The sequence below is a fragment of the Aquarana catesbeiana genome, linkage group LG02 (genome assembly GCF_042186555.1).
Source record: "Aquarana catesbeiana isolate 2022-GZ linkage group LG02, ASM4218655v1, whole genome shotgun sequence".
In the NCBI taxonomy this organism is placed as follows: domain Eukaryota; kingdom Metazoa; phylum Chordata; class Amphibia; order Anura; family Ranidae; genus Aquarana; species Aquarana catesbeiana.
The window spans coordinates 807,972,241-807,992,499 of record NC_133325.1 but is presented as its reverse complement, the minus strand read 5'-3'; the positions used below and the strand labels follow the sequence as shown (position 1 = coordinate 807,992,499).

Genomic DNA, 20,259 nt, shown 5'->3' with positions numbered 1-20,259 from the left:
AGAGATCCGTGGTCCTTGTTTAGCAGAAACACAGGATCTCTACCTTTCCTTGTCACAGAATAGCGATCTGCCTTGTTTACATAGGCAGACCGCCATACTGTCTCTCTTGGGAATGATTGGTGGGTCCTGGTGGACATCGTGTCTGCCGGACCCAATGATTGGCTCCTGCTGTGTCCAATCACAGTGGGAGCAGGTCTCTGGCAGTGCACGTGTGTACCCCAGACCCAGAAGTGCAAAATCACATACAGCTACATGATTTTACACAGGGGAGCCACCTTGCTGCCATATATACAGTATACAGTTGGCAAGTGCTTAAAATGACAATTATTTTAATTTGTTAAAATTATTTAACTTCTTCATTTTCCAAAAAGATGTGACAAAAAAAGTACAACTTTAAAAAACTCTAATGCCCCTTACTAAATGTCTCATGCCGCGTACACACGGGTGGACTTTTTGACCGGACTGGTCCGGCGGACAATCCGACCGTGTGTGGGCTTCATCGGACCTGCAGCGGACTTTTTCGGTCGAAAATCTGACGGACTTTAGATTTGGAACATGTTTCAAATCTTTACGTCGGAAGTCCGCCGGACCCAGTTCCTATTGAAAAATCCGCTCGTCTGTATGCTAGTCCGACGGACGAAAAGCGACGCTAGGGCAGCTATTGGCTACTGGCGATCAACTTCCTTTTTTTTTGTCCGGTCGTATGTCATCATGTACGGATCCGTTGGACTTCTTTGTGATCGTGTGTAGGCAAATCCGTTCATTCGGAAAGTCCGTTGGAAGTCCGTCAAAAGTCTGTCGGACCAGTCCGGTCGAAAAGTCCGCTCGTGTGTACGCGGCATTAGACTGTATTCTTTCTGAAAAGGGGCCATTTAGGGGGTATTTTCAGGCCTCAAGAAATGAGATCGGCCGTCAGTACATCAGGATTGATGGATTTTCAGATATAACTTTCCTACAGACTAAATAATATACACTGATTTGGGTGATTTTACCAAAGAAATGGAGCAGAATATTTTGGCCTAAATTTATGATGAAAGATTATTTATTTGCAATATTTTATAACAAGAACTAAGAAACAATTTTTTTCAACTTTTTGTCTTTTTTTGCTTTTATATATAAAAAAAAATAATAAAAAAAAGAAAACAGTGGTGATTAAATACCACCAAAAAGAAAGTTCTATCTGTCTAAAAAAATAATATATCAAAATTAATTTGGGTACAGTGTTGCATGACTGAGTAATTGCCATTTGAACTCTGACAGCGCTGAAAACGTAAAAATAAACACGGATTTGAATACATTTATTTCAAATGAAGCTAAAAGACCTTATCACGGTGGCAACACATTTCCCGAGTCGTACTCCCTTCATTAGGGCTTGAAGTGAGATGTAATATAAAAGGTGTGTGTTTTACTTTACCCAGGCTGCTTGAACCCGCTGCTGACAGACATTCCTCGACATCAACGACCAGGTAAAAAAACACACATTTTATTCATTCCAGCAAATATTACTTCTTGCTTCAGGCTTTGATGAAGGGGGTGTTCTCTAACCCCCCCACAGACCTGCTTTAGGCGATTCAGTAGATGTTTTGGTCATTGAAGAGATCAAGGAGGATAATGGTGTAACATTGTCTCTAGTCATCATAAGTCAGTCAATAGGTGGAGCAATGTTGTATCTATATGTAGCAAGGTCCCAGGCCTCTTTTGATCTAATGAAAACCTCCAGGGCCAGAGATAGCTGACATCCTTCTGTATGTGGTGGGTTGTAAGGCATGGTGGGTGCAGAGTAGTTAAAGTTCACTTCTTAAAGCGGAGTGTAACAAGCCCCTGCTCACTCTGTTCCACTCTCCCGACACTCCTCTGCGGCTATTGAATCAGATCGCAAAATCTGATGGTTTGGTCATCCATTGCTCCGGGACTATAACTACAGCTATGTGCCATTCTAATCCAGTAGTGATAGCTCAGAACAAACACCAGGCAGGCTGTTTGTAAGTTCAACCAGGAATCTCTTTTATTGAAAAATACAAGCTCTTCTATACAGTAAAAGAGGAGGTGCATACCTCCTGCTCATATTACTCTGAACATACACCTGTGACCAGAAACCTAATTAACATGGGCTAATTAACTAATCCCTTTAGACAGCCTAGATGACTCAGACATGACCTTTAGGCCAGACTGGCCGTCTTGTAGCTCAGAAAACCCAATCAACATTATCACAATAGCAGAGTTAATTAACACAACCAACAATGGGGATCTAATGAATCTTAGATCCCATACTAGAGACTTATTTACAATACACATTCTAGCAGGCAACAGACAGACAGGTGGCTGGAATTGACATCAGCATCTCCTAACAGTATTTGTCCCAGCATTATGAATCAGCCACTATTTCTAATATGGCAAATCCAGGGTCCCCAGAGTCTGTGTTGTCCTGGGGGACCAGGACCCGAATCCACAGTAATACCACCCCAAGGGTCCCCAGGCATACAGCTCACAAAGAGCACCATTCCCCTAAATGCCAGGGCCCACGATCGATCGGCAAGAGGCTAGCATTCAGTCCCCTCCAAACGTCTCTCTCCTGGCTGTCACACGGAGTTCCACCCAAAAATGGAACTTCCGCTTTTTGGAATCCTCCCCCCCTCCGGTGTCACATTTGGCACCTTTTAGGGGGCAAAAGGGAACCTACGCCACGTCCGGCGCCTACTCCATTCCCCAAGCTGTCTTCTGGGAGACACACAGGTCCCAGAAGACAGCAGGGTCCAGTGGGATCGCGCAGTGTGACTCGTGCATGCACAGTAGGGAACCAGGAAGTGAAGCCGCAAGGCTTCACTTCTTGATTCCCTCACCGAAGATGGCGGCAGCAGCATCTGAGAGCTGAGGGACATATCGGCTTTGGGTGCCGACATTGCGGGCGCCCTGGACAGGTAAGTGTCCATATATTAAAAGTCAGCAGCTGCAGTATTTGTTGCTGGTGACTTTTAAGTTTATTTTTTTTCGGCGGAACTCCGCTTTAAATGCAAAAGAAAGTTTATTTCTCTTAATCTTTTTTGGGGGAAAGAGGGTCTGGGCCAAGACACCCTTAGGTAGGTGCAAGTTCAATTGACAGACTCCGAGACTTCAATAGGAGGACAGTCATGCAGGGAAAGGCATCCAGCAAGACGCCATATCTGCACGTGTAGGAATGCTGTCTCCTATGGCAACAGTCTTTAACAGTTCCTTCACTTTTACTACAATCGCTCCTTGTAGTTCTTCAACCCACGGAGCTCCCGGTCTTTCACTAGACCCACTGATTCACTGCCACTGAATCCATTGAGCTCTTCCAATCTTCATGGTGGTATCTTCCTTAAGGGTCACCTCCACTGCTCTGCTGGGTCCCCAGATTGGCACTTAAGATACTTCTCAAGCGTCACCCCACTGGCCTGCTCGGTCCCTGGCTTGACACACAAGGCTGCTCTGCAAGTGTCACCTCCACTGACTGGGTCCCTGGCTTGATTCCCACTGAAGTTTTCCGATTCTTCACCATCCCCATCTAGTGAGAATGTTGCTCCGGTACATGCTTCAGTTACTCACTGTGGTCCCTAGTAATAAGGCGGACAGTTCCTTACTGGCGACAGCTTCTCCTCTACCTCCGACCACGTCAGGTTCTCCGGCCAGCAGAACCGTCACTTCTGGTTGGACTGCAAGCCACAGTCCCAACTCTGCGCTGCTTTCTTGCTTCTGGATAGGCTTTCACACAGCCTAGCAGCCAGATGTGCCCAGAATATGCCCAATCCCCGGCTTAGCAGCCTGGGCAATACGACACATGTCCACCCAGACAGCCGTCCAGGCGGCACAGAACACAGATCACCTGACTTCACCCGAATACATAGGCTCTCCCAGGAGGCCAAGGGATTCAATAAAACCCCTGTCCATTGGCTGAGATACCTCATATACCCATAACCTGACCTTCAGTTGCCCTTCTCATATTTAGTACCACCAAGTACCCAGCCACCTAGTGGTAGAAGAGAAAAGTGCAAAAAGGCCAAACTTAGGGAGAAAGAAAAAAGATCTCTAACAATCAACCAGGATAATTATTCCTGCCAAGTAAATTTGTGAGGAGAAACCCTGTCTAAACTCCAGGGTGCTACATCTACTTTTTCTGAAGCCAGATTTAAATTGATCAAGATTTTGTTATTTTGGCAGTCAGTCTTCTAATCCGTTGTTGACTGCTTTTTTTGATCACCTGTCATTGACACTGCTCTGTAGATGGCCAACATCTCTGGATCCATGGAAGCCTTAGCATTATGATGGCTTTAAGTTGATACGAAAAGATCCCTCTATCCAGAGAGCATTGTACAATTTTTTGAACAGCTAGACCAGGGGTCTCCAAACTTTCTAAACAAAGGGCCAGTTTACTGTCCTTCAGACTTTTAAGGGACCAGATTGTGGCCAGTGAAAGTAGAAAATGTCCCAACGTCAATGGGAGTAAACAGCGCCCCATCATTGGTGCCAGTGGGAGGAATATTTCCCCATCGTTGGTGTCAGTGGGCCCCTCCGGTCACAGTTTAGAGACCACTGCGCTAGATTAATGAGGTAATGCATGCTAGTAGTGGGTCTGTTCACCCTGGTATTTTGATGGAGTCCTTTAATGTTTGACACAGTTTCGTGAATTCAATACCATTATATGTTGTTCAAAGGCTTGTTAAAGGGGAGTACTACTGATCCTTAGGAGGTCTGCTGAGATTTCAGACATAATTCGTTCTGTAATTGAGACTTTAATTTCAAAGTAAAGAACTCCTCACATCTTTTCTATAGGGTTCAGACTCAGTTTAAGCTGGACCAGGTCTGTTACTTGCTTTTCCAATGTGATTTGTTTTGTGCAATAATGATCCAATGATCCTTAAGATGCTGATTCAAGTATTTCTATCGAAATATTGCAGGAATAGTCTTTGGCTATCCACCAACAATCTGTAGTTTCACTTAGTAATGAGATATACAGCAACAACAATGTTTTTCAAACCTCCAACCGTGTGATCAGAGCAACTCACCAGACTGAATTGTCCCCTAAGTCAATAGAAGATCAATATTAATCCATCATTGATCCTCCTTTATGTAAATGATTCTCCACATTCATCAACTGGCAGGTGCCAACTGAGATGGACTTCTAATATCCAATCATAGAACAATTCCCATAGCATGATATTGTAAACATGGAACATCATTTACACAACTACTGAACTTCTATTGATGGTTGGAAGTTTTGGTTTGAAGAAGGTTAGGTGAGAAGTGAGATCACAGATGGTTGATGGAGAGCAAAAGACTATTTGTGCAATATTTGGACACTTGTAATGTAATATAGATTTATAATAGTTATTGATTTACCAGAATATTAGTAAAAGTTTTTATATTATTAGTTATGGAGGTTTAAAGGTAATCACTTCCGTCTGTCTGTCTGTCTGTCTGTCTATCATGTATTGTAGCAGGGGGGTACCCTGCCAGGGTCCAAGTCTAATAAACAGCCAGTTCACCAATGAGTCAGCTGTGTTTTGGGCTTTAAGTAATGATCAGACCAAGGTTCTAGGCTCCCAGTTGGAGACGACTCCACCCTGCAGACAGGAGGTCTGTGCATGGGAGTCAGTAGGGCTTCACCTAGGAGAGAGAGGTGGGAGCCAGTGTAGCACAAGGCTACTTGCTGTACGTATGGAGGTGCTAAGAGTCCGATCTGTGGGAGACAGACCAAGGCCCTAAAGGCCCAATCTGGAGAGCTGTGATTACAAGCCAGGAGGGCTGAATATCGTTTACTTTGGTAGCAGGACTGAAACACTGAATACCCCTGCAAGGGAATCTTCTGTGTTTGTTTTGAACTTTCTTTAAAAATAAAAGGCAAAACCAGCCTTGAAATGGATAAAAGCGAGTGGTGGTGTCCTTAAAGCTCTACAATTGGAGTGAACCCCTGACTATATATATATATATATATATATATATATATATATATATATATATATATATATATATATATATATATACACACACATATATATATATATACACACACACATATATATATATATATATATATATATACACACATATATATATATATATATATATATATATATATATATAGATATATATATATATATATCTATATATATATATATATATATATATATATAGATATATATATATATATATATATAGCTATTTCTGTTTGCAGTGACTGTCCTCACCATGTACATCCTCACATTCCTTAGGGCTTATACAGTGCCTAGTAAAAGAGGTCTGTTGATTCCGGGGATTTTGAAGGAAATTGTGGGCTCCCCTGGGCTTGAATGATGCTCTATTTGCCTATTTCATCATCTGTAATACATCTTTAACCACTTGCCTTTCTGCCCAGGCCAATTTTCAGCTGTAACACATTGAATGACAGTTTTATAAAAGAAAATGTTTTTGTTTTTTTCAATATTTTTGGTCTTTTTTTGTTAGTTTAGCAAAAAAATAACAAACCCAGTGGTGATCAACCGCTTGCAGACCAGCCGCCGCAGTTTCACTGTGGCAGGTTGGCTCCGCTGCGCGATATCACATTATTGTATCTCGCAAGGTCCGCATAGCAGGCGCGTGCCCGCTGCAAGCTCCGTGAGTCCGACCGTGGGGATACCCATGATCGCCTCACAGAGAGGCAGAACAGGGAAATGCTGATGTAAATAAGCATCTCCCCATTCTGCCCAGTGACAGGACACTGATCACAGCTCCCTGTAATCGGGAGCGGTGATCAGTGTCGTGTCACACATAGCCACACCCCCCCCACAGTTAGAATCACTCCTAGGACACACTTAACCCCGTATGGAGGACAACAGGTGCACCTGGATGGCCGGCCACATATCTACATGAGAAGTGCATGAGAAGTACCCCTCGGCTCGCGGAGAACTTTTGGGTTAGTGTCCGGCATTGTGCACAGCGGCAAGAGGCGCAGTCTACAACACAGGAGCCACTGCAACCCGGCAATACCTAAGGATTCCCAGACGGGATCCGGGAGCGGTAACGTACTAGGCCACCTGTCAATGTATTTCTGCCCATGCTTGTCACCGTTTGACTTCATTACAGCACGCACCTGCATATATATTACCAACTATACCGGATAACTGCATATCTTGCTGTATACCATCCCGGACTCTGGCAACCGCGATCTTACATTTACATATGCAAGGTCAATACACCTCCATCCACAGGATGAATTGACGTCTGTATACAGGACTCACATTAGCATCTCACTCCACGGCCGACCACCCTCTCCCAGGTTCCTTCCCTTTTCTTCCTCCCCCCCCCCTCCCTCTCCTACCCCCCTCCCCCCCCCTGCTCCCACATCCTTCCACACCCCGCCCTGAGCCACCCCTCCCCTGGGGGAATTGATGTCTGCCCTGCAAACCTTACTCAGCATTGCTGTATACTCCTTATTGTTATAGTTTGCGCAGACATCAATAGCCAAGACGTCCGGACGTTTTTGTCTTGTTTTGTAAGTCTTTACATGTTACATGTTCCCCATGTCTGTGATTTGTTTGTTTTTGATCAATCCAGGTATTGATCAATTTTATCAGGGCAGGGTTACTTACTGGTAATGCTCTTGTACATATCTCCATGTTTTTCAATTTTGTACCAATAAATATTCATTCGCATTTAATATACATATTCAGATTGCCTCTCTTTTGAGCCCCGCTTTTCTTTTGGTCCCCCTCTGTTTGGGACAATTTTGGGTTACAGTGTATGGGGGTTGGAGGGCAACCATAGTTCTACGGTACGGAATTCACATACATGGTTAAACAAGCCTCATTATACCTTATTTGATTCACACTTAACCCCTGCAGCGCCCCCTAGTGGTTAAACCCTTCACTGCCAGTCACATTTACACAGTAATCAATGCATTTTTAATCACACTGATCTCTGTATAAATATGAATGGTCCCAAAATAGTGCCAAAAGTGTCCGATGTGTCCTCCATAATGTTGCAGTCACGATAAAAATCGCAGTTCACCACCATTACTAGTAAAAAAAAATTAAAACTACCATAAAACTATTCCCTATTTTGTGGACGCTATAACTTTTGCACAAACCAATCAACAAATGCTTATTGCGATTTTTTTTACCAAAAATATGTAGAAGAATACGTATCGGCCTAAACTGAGGGAAAAAAAATGTTTCTTTATATATTTTTTGGGGATATTTATTATAGCAAAAAGTAAAAAAATATTGCTTTTTTTTCAAAATGTTAGCTCTTTTTTTGTTTATAGCGCAAAAAATAGAAACCGCAGAGGTGATCAAATACCACCAAAAGAAAGCTCTATTTATGGGGAAAAAAAAAGACATAAATTTTATTTGGGGTACAGTGTCACATGACCGTGCAAATGTCAGTTAAAACAACGCAGTGCCATATTGCAAAATATGTCCTGGTCAGGAAGGGAGTAAATCTTCAGAACCGGAAGTGGATAAAATGAAATCCTTCAACTCGCCATAATGCAGAATCAGTAGGAGCCCTGAGTGTGTCACTTGCCACCAGATGCAGCTTGTCACCAGATTCATTATGAGACCTCAGCCCCAGGGTTAGGCTCAGTTTCCCAGGACAAACTCTGCAGTCCAAAGGATGTTTCTGTTGGTTCCCCCGTACACATGCAGAGACTTAGTGCTCCCACTCATCAGGGCTTTCAAAGTTCAGTAGCTCACAATGCCAATAGTCCTGGTCAGGAATACAATGCTCAACTCTCAACACAACTGACTGAATGGTCATGGGATGGACACCAATTACTCCAGTTCTCACTGCACAGACAGACTCTGCAAAGGTGCCAAGAACCTTCTCTACTTGACCATCTCACTGTTCCTTCCTCCCAGATCAAACTGACACAGAATGCCCAGTTTTAGATTGCATTTCAACATCTTTACTTAATAAAACTTATTAGCAAATATCACAGTTTCCTGTTATAGAGGTCAAAAAGGATGTCAATTTTGTTTGAGAGCCACATCGCACGGCCGCGCAATTGCCAGTTAAATCGACACAGTGCCGAATCACAAAAAGTGCTCTGGCCTTTGGCCAGTCAAATCCTCCGGGGCTGAAGTGATTAAATACCACCAAAAGATCTCTATCTGTGATAATGATTTCATATGGGTACCGTGGTGAATGCAGCACTGTACCCACATGAAATTATTTTTTTTTAAACAAATAGAGCTTTCTTTTGGTGGTTTTTAATCACTTTGTTATTTTTTGCTAAACAAACATAAAAAGACCACAAATTTTGAAAAAAAAAACAAGAAGAAGAAGAGAGAAGACTCAGGACTGGAGAGTCATGTGACAATGGATTTAGGTGAGTATAAATGTTTTTTTTAATGCTACTGATCAGATAGATGGAGGAGGGAAGGGTGGTAGAGGGGCTAATATTTGTCTGGAGATAAGCTTTAAGACTGTCAGCGAAATTAGGCTGTACGCAGAGCACACAGCCAAATCTCCTGTCTCTAATAATAATATTTTCGTCTAATGGTACAATGCATCTTACCTAAAAACCCACTCATCCAAGTAAACAGACATCACCACCATTCCTTACGTTCCCAGCTCGGTCAGCATCTCTGACTTCCTGAGCCATGCATCTGCTTTTATTTACATATCAGCAGGAAGTCCCAAACTTGAGGGTTGTGCCTCCAATGAATGGCAACAGAGGAAATGACCAAAAGAGGATGCAACAATACAGTATGTGACTTTCAACACAGAAAATACAATAACCAATGAACAATGACTACAATTCCGCTGATAGGAATCCCTATTATACATTGTTCCAGAGAACTATGCATACCTGGATTATTCTATTGTCTTTGTGGATGAGAGATTATCGTCAGGCGTACACTCATGGGGCCACAAATATGTTGATCAGGCACACAGGGGCAACATGAGCGCACACTCGTTAAACAGATAATGTCTTTGCAGAGCGAACACATCCCCACCAGACGATCGTTCTGTGCATCGCACAGGGGCCCTTAGCTGGCAGACATGTGCCCACTCCGCAAACATTTCTCTACATCCCCAAAGAGCTTTTCACTACCAAATGGATCTCAACCAGCGTCAGTCTACCCAAGTCAGCTCTTTAGAGCAGAATGTGGGAGTGCCAACACTGGAAGACTATGACAATACATATTAAAATACATCTTCATAAAATTTCCACAACAAGACTCAATTAATCTTAACCCAAAACCTAACCCAAATATAACCTGAAACTTAACTTAAATCTATGAGATGACACAGCCCCAGTACTATACAATAAGGATGAGGAACACCACATTGGTATATATAGAGTTAATAGACGGGACACAGCAAGGACAGGACACACGTCACCCACCTGGACAAGTGTCATGCGTCTGATTTTTGGATCTCTCACTGATTTGGTTCTTTGCTGAACAGCTGATATTCCAGGAATCGGGCGGTGACACAGGAGGCACAGTGACACGGACTGTCCTCTCTGAGCTGGTGATATTATATATCTCCAATTCTCCACTCACATTTAGGTAGATGGAGGGGCCAGTCCCATTCTCCACCCTGCAGGAGATCTCAGCGCTGCCATTCTCGAGACACCTCACATCCAGGACCGGATCTGATACCGGAACTGAGAGACACAGAGATGGGGAGAAGTCAGTGTCTGTAAATAACTAAAAACTGACTTAGGCTAGGTTCACATCTGTGTGGGTGATTACCGCTGGTCCCTCGGCCACCTGCACAAAAAAATGCAAGAGCGGTGTGAGGGTACCAATAATGCTAATGTCACACCGCAAGCCCTGGGGACTGCACCTCACCTACAGTTCCCATGCGGGCTACAATTTCTGAAAAGCTGAGACCTTTCTGCACGTTTCAGGAGGCACGACCGCCCATTCAAATGAATAAGCGACCGTTTCCACACAAAATGCAAGCCCACAGAGCCGTACAGATGTGAACCTAACCTTAAGGTTTCTTACACCATAAATTAAACAAGACACACCAAACTGGTATTTTATATCTATATAAAATTCCATAATCACAGTATATCTCCTGAAATCAGCTATTGTCCAATCACTGAAGGGAGATGCACCATGAGGGACACTCAACAATGGCATCGCCCCTGGCAATTTTTTGTTATTTTTATGCACAATTATATGATAAACATTTTTGGAATTATGGACTATATAAGCAATCCAACATTACTGTAATCTGAAATAAACCCATTACTATTACTATTTGGGATCATTCACACCCTGTGTTGGTCAGCTCAACCCAATAACCCAACCCAACAAATACAGTAGAAAAGGCAATTTGCCTCTGTGTTTTGTTTGCTACACCATTTATTATTATTATTATTTATTGCACTAATTGCTGTAGTACACCATGCAATAAAATGAGTAAAATGTCAGTTTGTGACATTTCAATAAAGTATCAAAAAAAGGAAAGATGTTTTGTACTCAGAGCAATGCCATGTTTTCTTCCCAGTGTACACCAATGGCGGCGTTATAACCTGGTCTGCTGGTGTGAATGATCCTTTATTGTGTCAGTGTTAAACTGTCCATAGATGGATCGAAATGTGTCCAGGTCAGCAGGAACTGACTGAATTTCAATGTACAGTGCCTTGAAAAAGTATTCACACCCCTTGAAATTTTCCACATTTTCTCATGTTACAACCAAAAACGTAAATGTATTTTATTGGGATTTTATGTGATAGACCAACACAAAGTGGCACATAATTGTGAAGTGGAAGGAAAATGATAAATGGTTTTCAATCTTTTTTTACAAATAAATATGTGAAAAGTATGGGGGGGGGGGCATTTGTATTCAGCCCCCTTTTACTCTGATACCCCCAACTAAAATCTAGGGGAACCAATTGCCTTTAGAAGTCACCTAATTAGTAAATAGAGTCCACCTGTGTGTAATTCAATCTCAGTATAAATACAAATGTTCTGTGAAGCCCTCAGAGGTTTGTTAGAAAACCTTAGTGAGCAAACAGTATCATGAAGGCCAAGGAATACCCCAGACAGGTCAGAGATAAGGTTTTGGAGAAGTATAAAGCAGGGTTCGGTTATAAAAAAATCTCCCAAGCTTTGAACATCTCACGGATCTCTGTTCAATTCATCATCCGAAAATCAAAAGAGTATGGCACAACTGCAAACCTACCAAGACATGGCTAGAGGCAAGGGGAGCATTCATCAGAGAAGAGCCAAGAGGTCCATGGTAACTCTGAAGGAGCTGCAGAGATCCACAGCTCAGGTGGGAAAATCTGTCCATAGGACAACTATTAGTCCTGCACTCCACAAATCTGGCCTTAATGGAAGAGTGGCAAGAAGAAAGCCATAATTGGAAGAAAGCCATAAGAAGTCCTGTTTGCAGTTTGTGCGTAGCCATGTGGGGGACACAGCAAACATGTGGAAGAAGGTGTTCTGGTCAGATTAGACCAAAATTTAACTCTTTGGCCTAAAAGCAAAACGCTATGTGTGGTGAAAAACTTACACTGCACATCACCCTGAACTCACCATCCCCACTGTGAAACATGGTGGTGGCAGCATCATGTTGTGGGGATTTTTATTTCAGCAAGGACATGGAAGCTGTTCAGAGTTGATGGGAAGATGAATGGAGCCGAAAAAAACAGGACAATCTTAGAAGAAAAAATGTTAGAGTCTGCAAAAGACTTGAGACTGGGGTGGAGTTTCACCTCCCAGCAGGACAACGACCCAAAACATACAGCCAGAGCTACAATGGAATGGTTTAGATCAAAGCATATTCATGTGTTAGAATGGCCCAGTCAAAGTCCAGACCTAAATCCAAATGAGAATTTGTGGCAAGACTTGAAAATTGCTATTCACAGACTGTGACAGGAGTCACTTTGGACGGGGGGCTTTTGGAATCCAGCCTACCTTGGAGAGCACTGGAAGCTCCTTGTCCAGCTCCCCTGGCCCCTCCTATGTGTAAGTTAACCTGTGTCTATTAGGGGCACAGGGTGACCGAGATCCCCAGTCGGGTCTGCACTAACCCGTTTCACCGTACAACCACACCTCAGCATTTTGTGTTACCCCTGTTATCCTGGATTCTATATGTGTGGTTTGTGCTGAAAGAATGAAGGGGCTCTTTCACTTGGGACATTAATATTTCTGAACATTATCCCTCAAGAAAATATGAAGATAAATAATTTCCCCTTTTCAGACTGCTGGAATATTGTATATTGTGTATATATTGTCTCATATACTGTTGTAGACTTTTTACTAGATCGTTTGAGGTGTGGCTGTATCCCATTGTTCTATTGTTTCTGTCTGCCTTGGGAGCAACCTATTATGGGATGTTATGTGTTTCTAGAATGTGGACCAGGGCAGGGTGGAGAGGGGAGGGGGGAATTCCTCCAACAGCCTCCCTGCTGATAGGACAATCTACTGATGAGAAGTTGAATACACATGTGTGTCTCTTATTACTGAATGTAGTATACCCCGCCCTGTGTCATTATGCAAACATTGTCCTCTGAGTGTATATCTCTTTGTACCTGGGTTTGAATAAAGAGTCCTATGTTTCACCCTACACTGATGCTTTGACAAGTGACTGGGTGGGCTAAGGTGTCTTGGATCGTGCTGGTACCAGACAAAGGAAGCATATACGGCAGACAGACTTTTCATGAGTGAGCGGGTCTGTGACATTTGGTGGCAAGCAGTGGGACTGTGCTTTCTAGCTGTGAACACATCCAAACCACCACCTGGATAAAAGATCGGGAAAACAGACTTTGGTCATCCCAGCGGACATATGGATCTGGCATCAGAGTTGCAAGGGCTGCTGCGGAGCGCCCTTTCAGCAATCCCCAGGACTGTGTCTGCGGATCAGTACCTGGAGATCAGGCAGCTTGGAGCCCTCCAGGTCGCTGGTAGACAACAGGGCAAGTGCTTTCCAACCCCAGGGCAATGGGCCAGGAACCAATGAAAGTTGCAAATGACATTCCTGGAAAAGCAACCCCAGGAGCAATGGGTGTCCGAGTTGGACAGGCCGGTCTAGCAGGAGATAGAGTTGGACAATCAATATTGGGCTCTGCAATGGCATGCAGAGCAGGGATATTTAGGGGAGACAACAGAATGCTCTCCGGAGGGATATGACTTTGGCGGCCCTGGATTGCTGTGGGAGAGCCTTACAGATGGAAGGGGAACCTACCCTTGAGGACCTGTGAGAATACAGAGAGGCTATGCTTGGTCTTGCAGGGGTTTTAGAGCTTAAACCTGATCTGGACTATTTGCTAAGAAAAGAACAGCATCTGGAAAGGGCATACAGGAAACTGCTAGAACACATTCAGCAGCATGCTCTAGAATTAGCAAGGGAAACTCTGGAGATGGCTGTCCCCAAAGTTGAAGTGCTGACAACAGGGCAGAGCTCTGCTAACCTCTGCACCTCCAGCGCCGATAACACTCCTGGGTTCCATGGACAGGAGATGGTGAACCTCTATCCCCAGACACCAGTTCCAGAGACTGAGGATTTAATAGACATTTCTGCTGAGAAGGAACAACCTAGTGAGCCTCCAGCAGAAGAGCTGGCATCAGGGCCAAACGTCACTGAGCTCTGCCCAGCACCTGTAACATCTTCTTTGTTTTATGGACAGAAGATGGTGAACCTCTATCCACAGACATCATTTTCAGAGACTCAGGATTTAATAGACTTTTCTACAGAGGAGGAACAACAACCCGGTGAGCCTTCAGCAGAAGAACTGGCTTCAGAGCATGGCGCTGTTGACCTCTGCCCACTACAATCAACTCTGTGGGAGCTCCAGGGAGAGAATGTAATCGGCACCTCACAACTGCAGCTTGAGCAGATGTCAGTGGATGGGCCTGCGGTCTTCACTGACAGCAACCCAGCAGAAGGGCCGGCAACAGGCCTGCTGGCCTCTGTCCTCAACTAAGAGAAGATGGAATTCCTGTGATAGTGGATGGGACTTCAGTCTCCACTGACACAACCTCAGAAAAAGCTCTGGCATTGGGACAGAAGAATGTCAGCCTTGCTCTGCAAGCACTGGGGGATTTTCCTCTAGAAAACATGGATGGGATCTCAGTCTCCACCTGTATACCCCAGGGATGCTGGGAAGTCGACCCAGATCTCCAACAGCATGATGAAGTGAACCCAGCTACCCAGTCTTCTCTCCAGTGGCTGAAAGGATTCCAGGGGGAAGGGCCAGTCCGCACTTCTCCCCAGCAGCGGGTATGTTCTACGAGAGAGGCAGAGGTTGGCTGGGTGAGTAATGCTCTGTTTGAAACAATGTGTTTGGGGTACTGTGTGGGTATGGGCATTGGGGGACTGGTACTACGAAGTCAACCTGTTTGGGGTCTCCTTCTGTGTTAGTCTTCTGCCGAAAGGGGAGATGTGTGACGGGAGTCACTTTAGGCAGAGGGCTTGTGGAACCCAGCTTACCTTGGAGAGCACCTTGATGGCACTATCACTGGCAGGAATTGGGGATAGGCACTGATTGGCAACTGCCTGGGCACTGATTGGCATTTCCCTGGTGGTCTAGGGTGGCATACCTGGTGGTCCAGTGTGGTGGCCATCCCTGGTGGTCCTGGCGGCATCCTGGTGGCCCTAGGTGGGCTTCTGAGGGGGGGCTGAGCTGATAAACAATCAGCACAGACTCCCCTGTCAAGAGAGCAGCCCATTGTCTCTCCTCTACTCATGTCAGCCGCGAGTGAGGAAAAGCCGATCAACGGCTCTTCCTATTTACATCGCCTCCTTCAGAGGCTCTTTACCGAGATCGGTGTAGTGGTATGTCATACTGAAGCTTCGCACCGCCGATCACCGCGATGCGCGCCCCCACGAGCACGCGTCGGCTGTTATCCTGCTGGATGTCATATGATGCCCAGTCAGGATAACTGAACCACCGCTCAGCCATCATTCTGCTATAGGCCGGGCAGGAAGTGGTTAGGGACCCTCAAGTGTAAGCCATCTGGTCCCGGTGACTTATTGATATTAAGTTTTTCAAGTCTATTACTAATTCTGTCCTCTGTTAGCTATGAAGGTGCTTCCTGTGATGTGTCATGTGGATGAACGTTGCAGTCTTGGTTACTGAATCCCCCCATTTCCCTTGTGAATACTGAGGAGTAGGGATGAGTTTCGAGTTCGAAACAGCCCATAATTCACTGCGGCATTGCAGTGCATTGCTGGCTGATGATTGGCCAAGCATGCACTATGACCCGCATGCTTGGCCAATCACAGCGCCATCTGAACAGAGAGACGTAATTGGCCAAAGCCAGGGTGGCTTTAGCCAATTATGGCTCAGGGGGTTTAGTACATGCCCCACACTATATAAGGCCGCCTGCGTGCCTTGTGTAGTGTGTTGCGGCGGCGGAGAGAATTAGACAGAGAGAGAGACAGTGTCATTTGATTTAAGTTAGAGTAGGCAGGTAAGTCAGTTAGCTGCACTTACATTGTATTGTGTATATATATGCATCCCAGGTGTTTATATATATATATATATATATATATATATATATATATATATATATATATATATATACACATACACTGTATTCAGTTTAGCTAGATCCGTTCCTGCTATTCTCTTTCTAATATACTAACAGGCAGGTGTTTTTACAGTATTTACAGTTAGTGTACTGTGTACCCTGCACAGTTGCACCTATAGCTACCTGAAGACAAGTGCTGTTCTTCTTCTGATCCTATTAATACCACAGGCAGGCAGCTTGAAGTATTTACAGTTAGTGTACTGTGTACAGTTGCACCTATAGCTACCCAAAGACAAGTGCTGTTGTTCTTCTGATCCCATTAATACCACAGCCAGGCAGCTTGAAGTATTTATAGTTAGTGTACTGTGTACTCCTGCACAGTTGCACCTATAGCTACCTGAAGACAAGTGCTGTTGTTCTTCTTCTGATCCTATTAATACCACAGCCAGGCAACTTGAAGTATTTACAGTTACTGTACTGTGTACCCTGCACAGTTGCACCTATAGCTACCTGAAGGCAAGTGCTGGTGTGCTTCTTCTGATCCTATTAATACCACAGGCAGGCACTCTGCTAGCTGCAGTATAATCAGTATATATATACATCCCAGTTTTGTGCAGCTACATCCCACTGCAGGCCATTAGTATGTCTGGAAGGCCAACAAGGAGAGGCAGACAGTCACAAGCCAATAAAAGAGGGCAAGCAGGCTCTGTGTCTAGAGGCAACAGTGCTGGTCGTGGAGACGGTGCATCCTCATCAGCACGTGGCCATGGGACACGCTTCTCCTTTTTTTGGCAGCTGGCCATCTTGAGCCGCAACATGCGGAAGACTTGGCAGAGTGGATGACCAAGCCGTCCTCATCCTCCTCATCCTCTCTCACCCAGGCTCAGGGTACTTTGTCTGGAAAAGCAGCTGCCAACGCGGCCTCTTCCCTTGGCTCAGTGGCATCAGTCACTCCTTCCCTAACCCCACCATGTCCTCCTGAGGAGTCCCCCGAACTGTTTGACCACAGTGTTGGGTACATGCTCCAGGAGGATGCCCAGTGTTTTGAAGGCTCCGATGATGGTACTCAGCTAGAGGAAGGCAGTAACGTGAGCCCAGACAGAGGGGGTACCCAAGAAGGACAGCAATCTGGCAGTCATGTTCCCCCAGCTGCAGCATACTACCAGGTTTGCTCCAGTGATGAGGAGGGAGGGGATGATGAGGTCACTGACTCCACGTGGGTGCCTGATACGAGAGAGGAGGAGGAGGCACATCACCAACGAGGCAGGATGCCCTCCAGGGGCCAGCTTAAGGGCAGCACACCGACTGCATCACACCGCAGAGCTCTGCATGTGCATGGCGCTGCTGTCTCTGCGTGTTATTCCAAAAGTTCTTTGGTGTGGGACTTTTTTGAGATGAGTGCATCAGATCGCACCGCTGCTATTTGCAACATATGTCTCAAGCGTATCTAGCGTGGCCAAAACATCACCCGCTTGGGCACCACATGCTTGATCATAAATATGTTGACCTGCCATGCAGTTCGTTGGCAAGCGTACCTAAAAGACCCACACCAAAGAACAAAGAGGACCTCTCCTTGCTCCTCATCAGCTGGGATCTCCAACCCCACTATACCTTCAGTTCTCTCTGAGACCTGCACTGAGAGGAATGAAGGTGTAGAATTAGGTCGTCAGATTGTACCAGGCAAATTTCCCTGCCCCAGCTGCTGCACCGCCGAAAGAAGTTCGCTCCCAGCCATCCACATGCCCAGCGGTTGAATGCTAGCTTGGCTAAATTGCTAGCACTTCAACTGCTGCCATTTCAGTTGGTAGACTCTTCCCCCTTCTGTGAGTTTGTGGAATGTGCGGTTCCTCAGTGGCAGGTTCCCAAACGCCACTTTTTCTCATGGAAGGCGATTCCGTCTCTCTACCGACATGTGGAAGGCAATGACTTGGCCTCGCTGGACAGGGCGGTCAACTGTAAGGTGCATATTACTCATGGTCCACCAGGCATGGACAGGGATGTTATCTATCTTTCACGGCGCATTGGGTGACTCTGCTGGCAGCTGGGAAGGATGCAGGATAAGGTGCAGTAGTGTTGGAGGTTGTTCCGCCACCACGCCTCCAAAATGCTACTACTGGTGATTCTGACACACCTCTCTCCTCCACCCCCTTCTCTTCTTCCTCCATGGCCTCTTCCTGTGCTTTGTCCTCGGAACCAGCAGTTCTCCGTAGGCGTTCAAGGGGCTATGTAAGTACGCAGGCCAAAAGATGCCATGCGGTGCTTGAGCTGGTGTGCTTGGGAGACAGGAGCCACACTGGGGCAGAGCCACGCCAGCTTAAGGTAGGAATGGTGGTTTGCGACAATGGCACCAACCTCCTCTCCACGCTCCGACAGGAACAACTGACCCATGTGCCCTGTTTGGCTCACGTCCTTAACTTGGTGGTGCAACGTTTCTAGGGCAGGTACTCGGGCCTACAGGATGTCCTGAGGCAGGCCAGGAAAGTCTGTGTGCATTTCCGCCGGTCATATAATGCCAGTGCTCGGCTGGCTGACCTCCAAAAGGAATTTAACCGGCCCAAGAACCGCCTAATCTGTGACATGCCCACCAGGTGGAACGCAACGTTGACCATGCTGCAGCGGCTGCACATGCAGCAGAGGGCCATCAATGAGTACCTGTGTGACTATGGCACCAGGACAGGGTCAGGGGAGCTTGTTTTTCTCCCCACGCCAGTGGGCCATGATCAGGGATGCATGCATTGTCCTGTCACCATTTGTGGAGGCCAAGAGGATGGTGAGCAGTGACAGTGCATGCATCAGTGACACTGTCCCCCTCGTCCACCTGTTGGAGCACACGCTGCGTGGAATAATGGACAGGGCACTTGAGGCAGAACAGAGGCAGGAAGAGGAGGACTTCCTTAGCTCTCAAGGCCCCCTTTAACCAGACAGTGTTCCTGCATGCCCGCCGATCACACAGGAGGAGGAGGAGGAGGATTGTGTCAGCACGGAGGTGGAGCCTGGCACTCAGCATAAGCAGCAGTCTTTAAGGGATCATTTACAGTCCCAAGAAACCCATGGACTTGTAAGTGGCTGGAAGGAGGTGGCTGCGGATCATGTCATCCTTAGTGACCCAGAGGACTCTGGACCAAATGCCTCAGCAAACCTACGCTGCATGGCCTCCCTGATCCTGCAAAGCCTGTGGAAGGATCCTCATATTCGTGGTATCAAGGAGGGGGATCGTTACTGGCTGGCAACCCTCCTTGATCCACGTTACAAGGGTAAGGTTGTGAACCTTATCTTGCCGTCGCAGAGGGAGCAGAGGATGAAACATCTTCGAGAGGCCTTGCAGAAAGGTATGTGCAACGCGTTCCCAGAGACTGGGAGGTTACAAACTCCTGTTCCTAGACAACGTGTTGCTGAGGCTTCGGTCAGTCAAAGAAGGAGCGGTGGAGAAGGTGGCCGTCTGACCGATGCGTTCAGACAATTTTGTAGTCTGCAGCCCCAAGGTATGATCGGTTCCAGCAACCACCGCCAGCGTCTGTTTTACATGGTGCAGGAATACCTAGGGGCAAGATCTGACTTGGACACCTTTCCCACCGAAAATCCTCTGGGTTACTGGGTCTTGAGGATGGATCACTGGCCAGAGCTTGCACAGTATGCAATTGAGCTACTGGCCTGTCCTGCATCCAGCGTTTTTTCGGAACGCACATTCAGTGCTGCCGGAGGCTTTGTAACCAATCACAGGGTGCACCTGTCCACCGACTCGGTCGATCGACTGACCTTCATAAAAATGAATCAGTCTTGGATCACCACCAGATACCAAGCACCTGATGCTGATGTAACCAAA

At 45.8% G+C, this 20,259-nt stretch overlaps 1 protein-coding gene across 3 annotated transcripts in view; it reads right to left on the bottom strand.

The window, feature by feature from the left end:
• Positions 1 to 20,259, bottom strand: part of LOC141129506 (Fc receptor-like protein 5) — a 654,812-nt gene that overhangs the window by 107,430 nt on the left and 527,123 nt on the right. For all 3 annotated transcript variants that reach the window (XM_073617582.1, XM_073617583.1, XM_073617581.1), the window contains exon 5: positions 10,346 to 10,609. In XM_073617582.1, the coding sequence (XP_073473683.1) occupies positions 10,346 to 10,609 (264 nt within the window). The remainder of the gene's footprint in view (positions 1 to 10,345; positions 10,610 to 20,259) is intronic.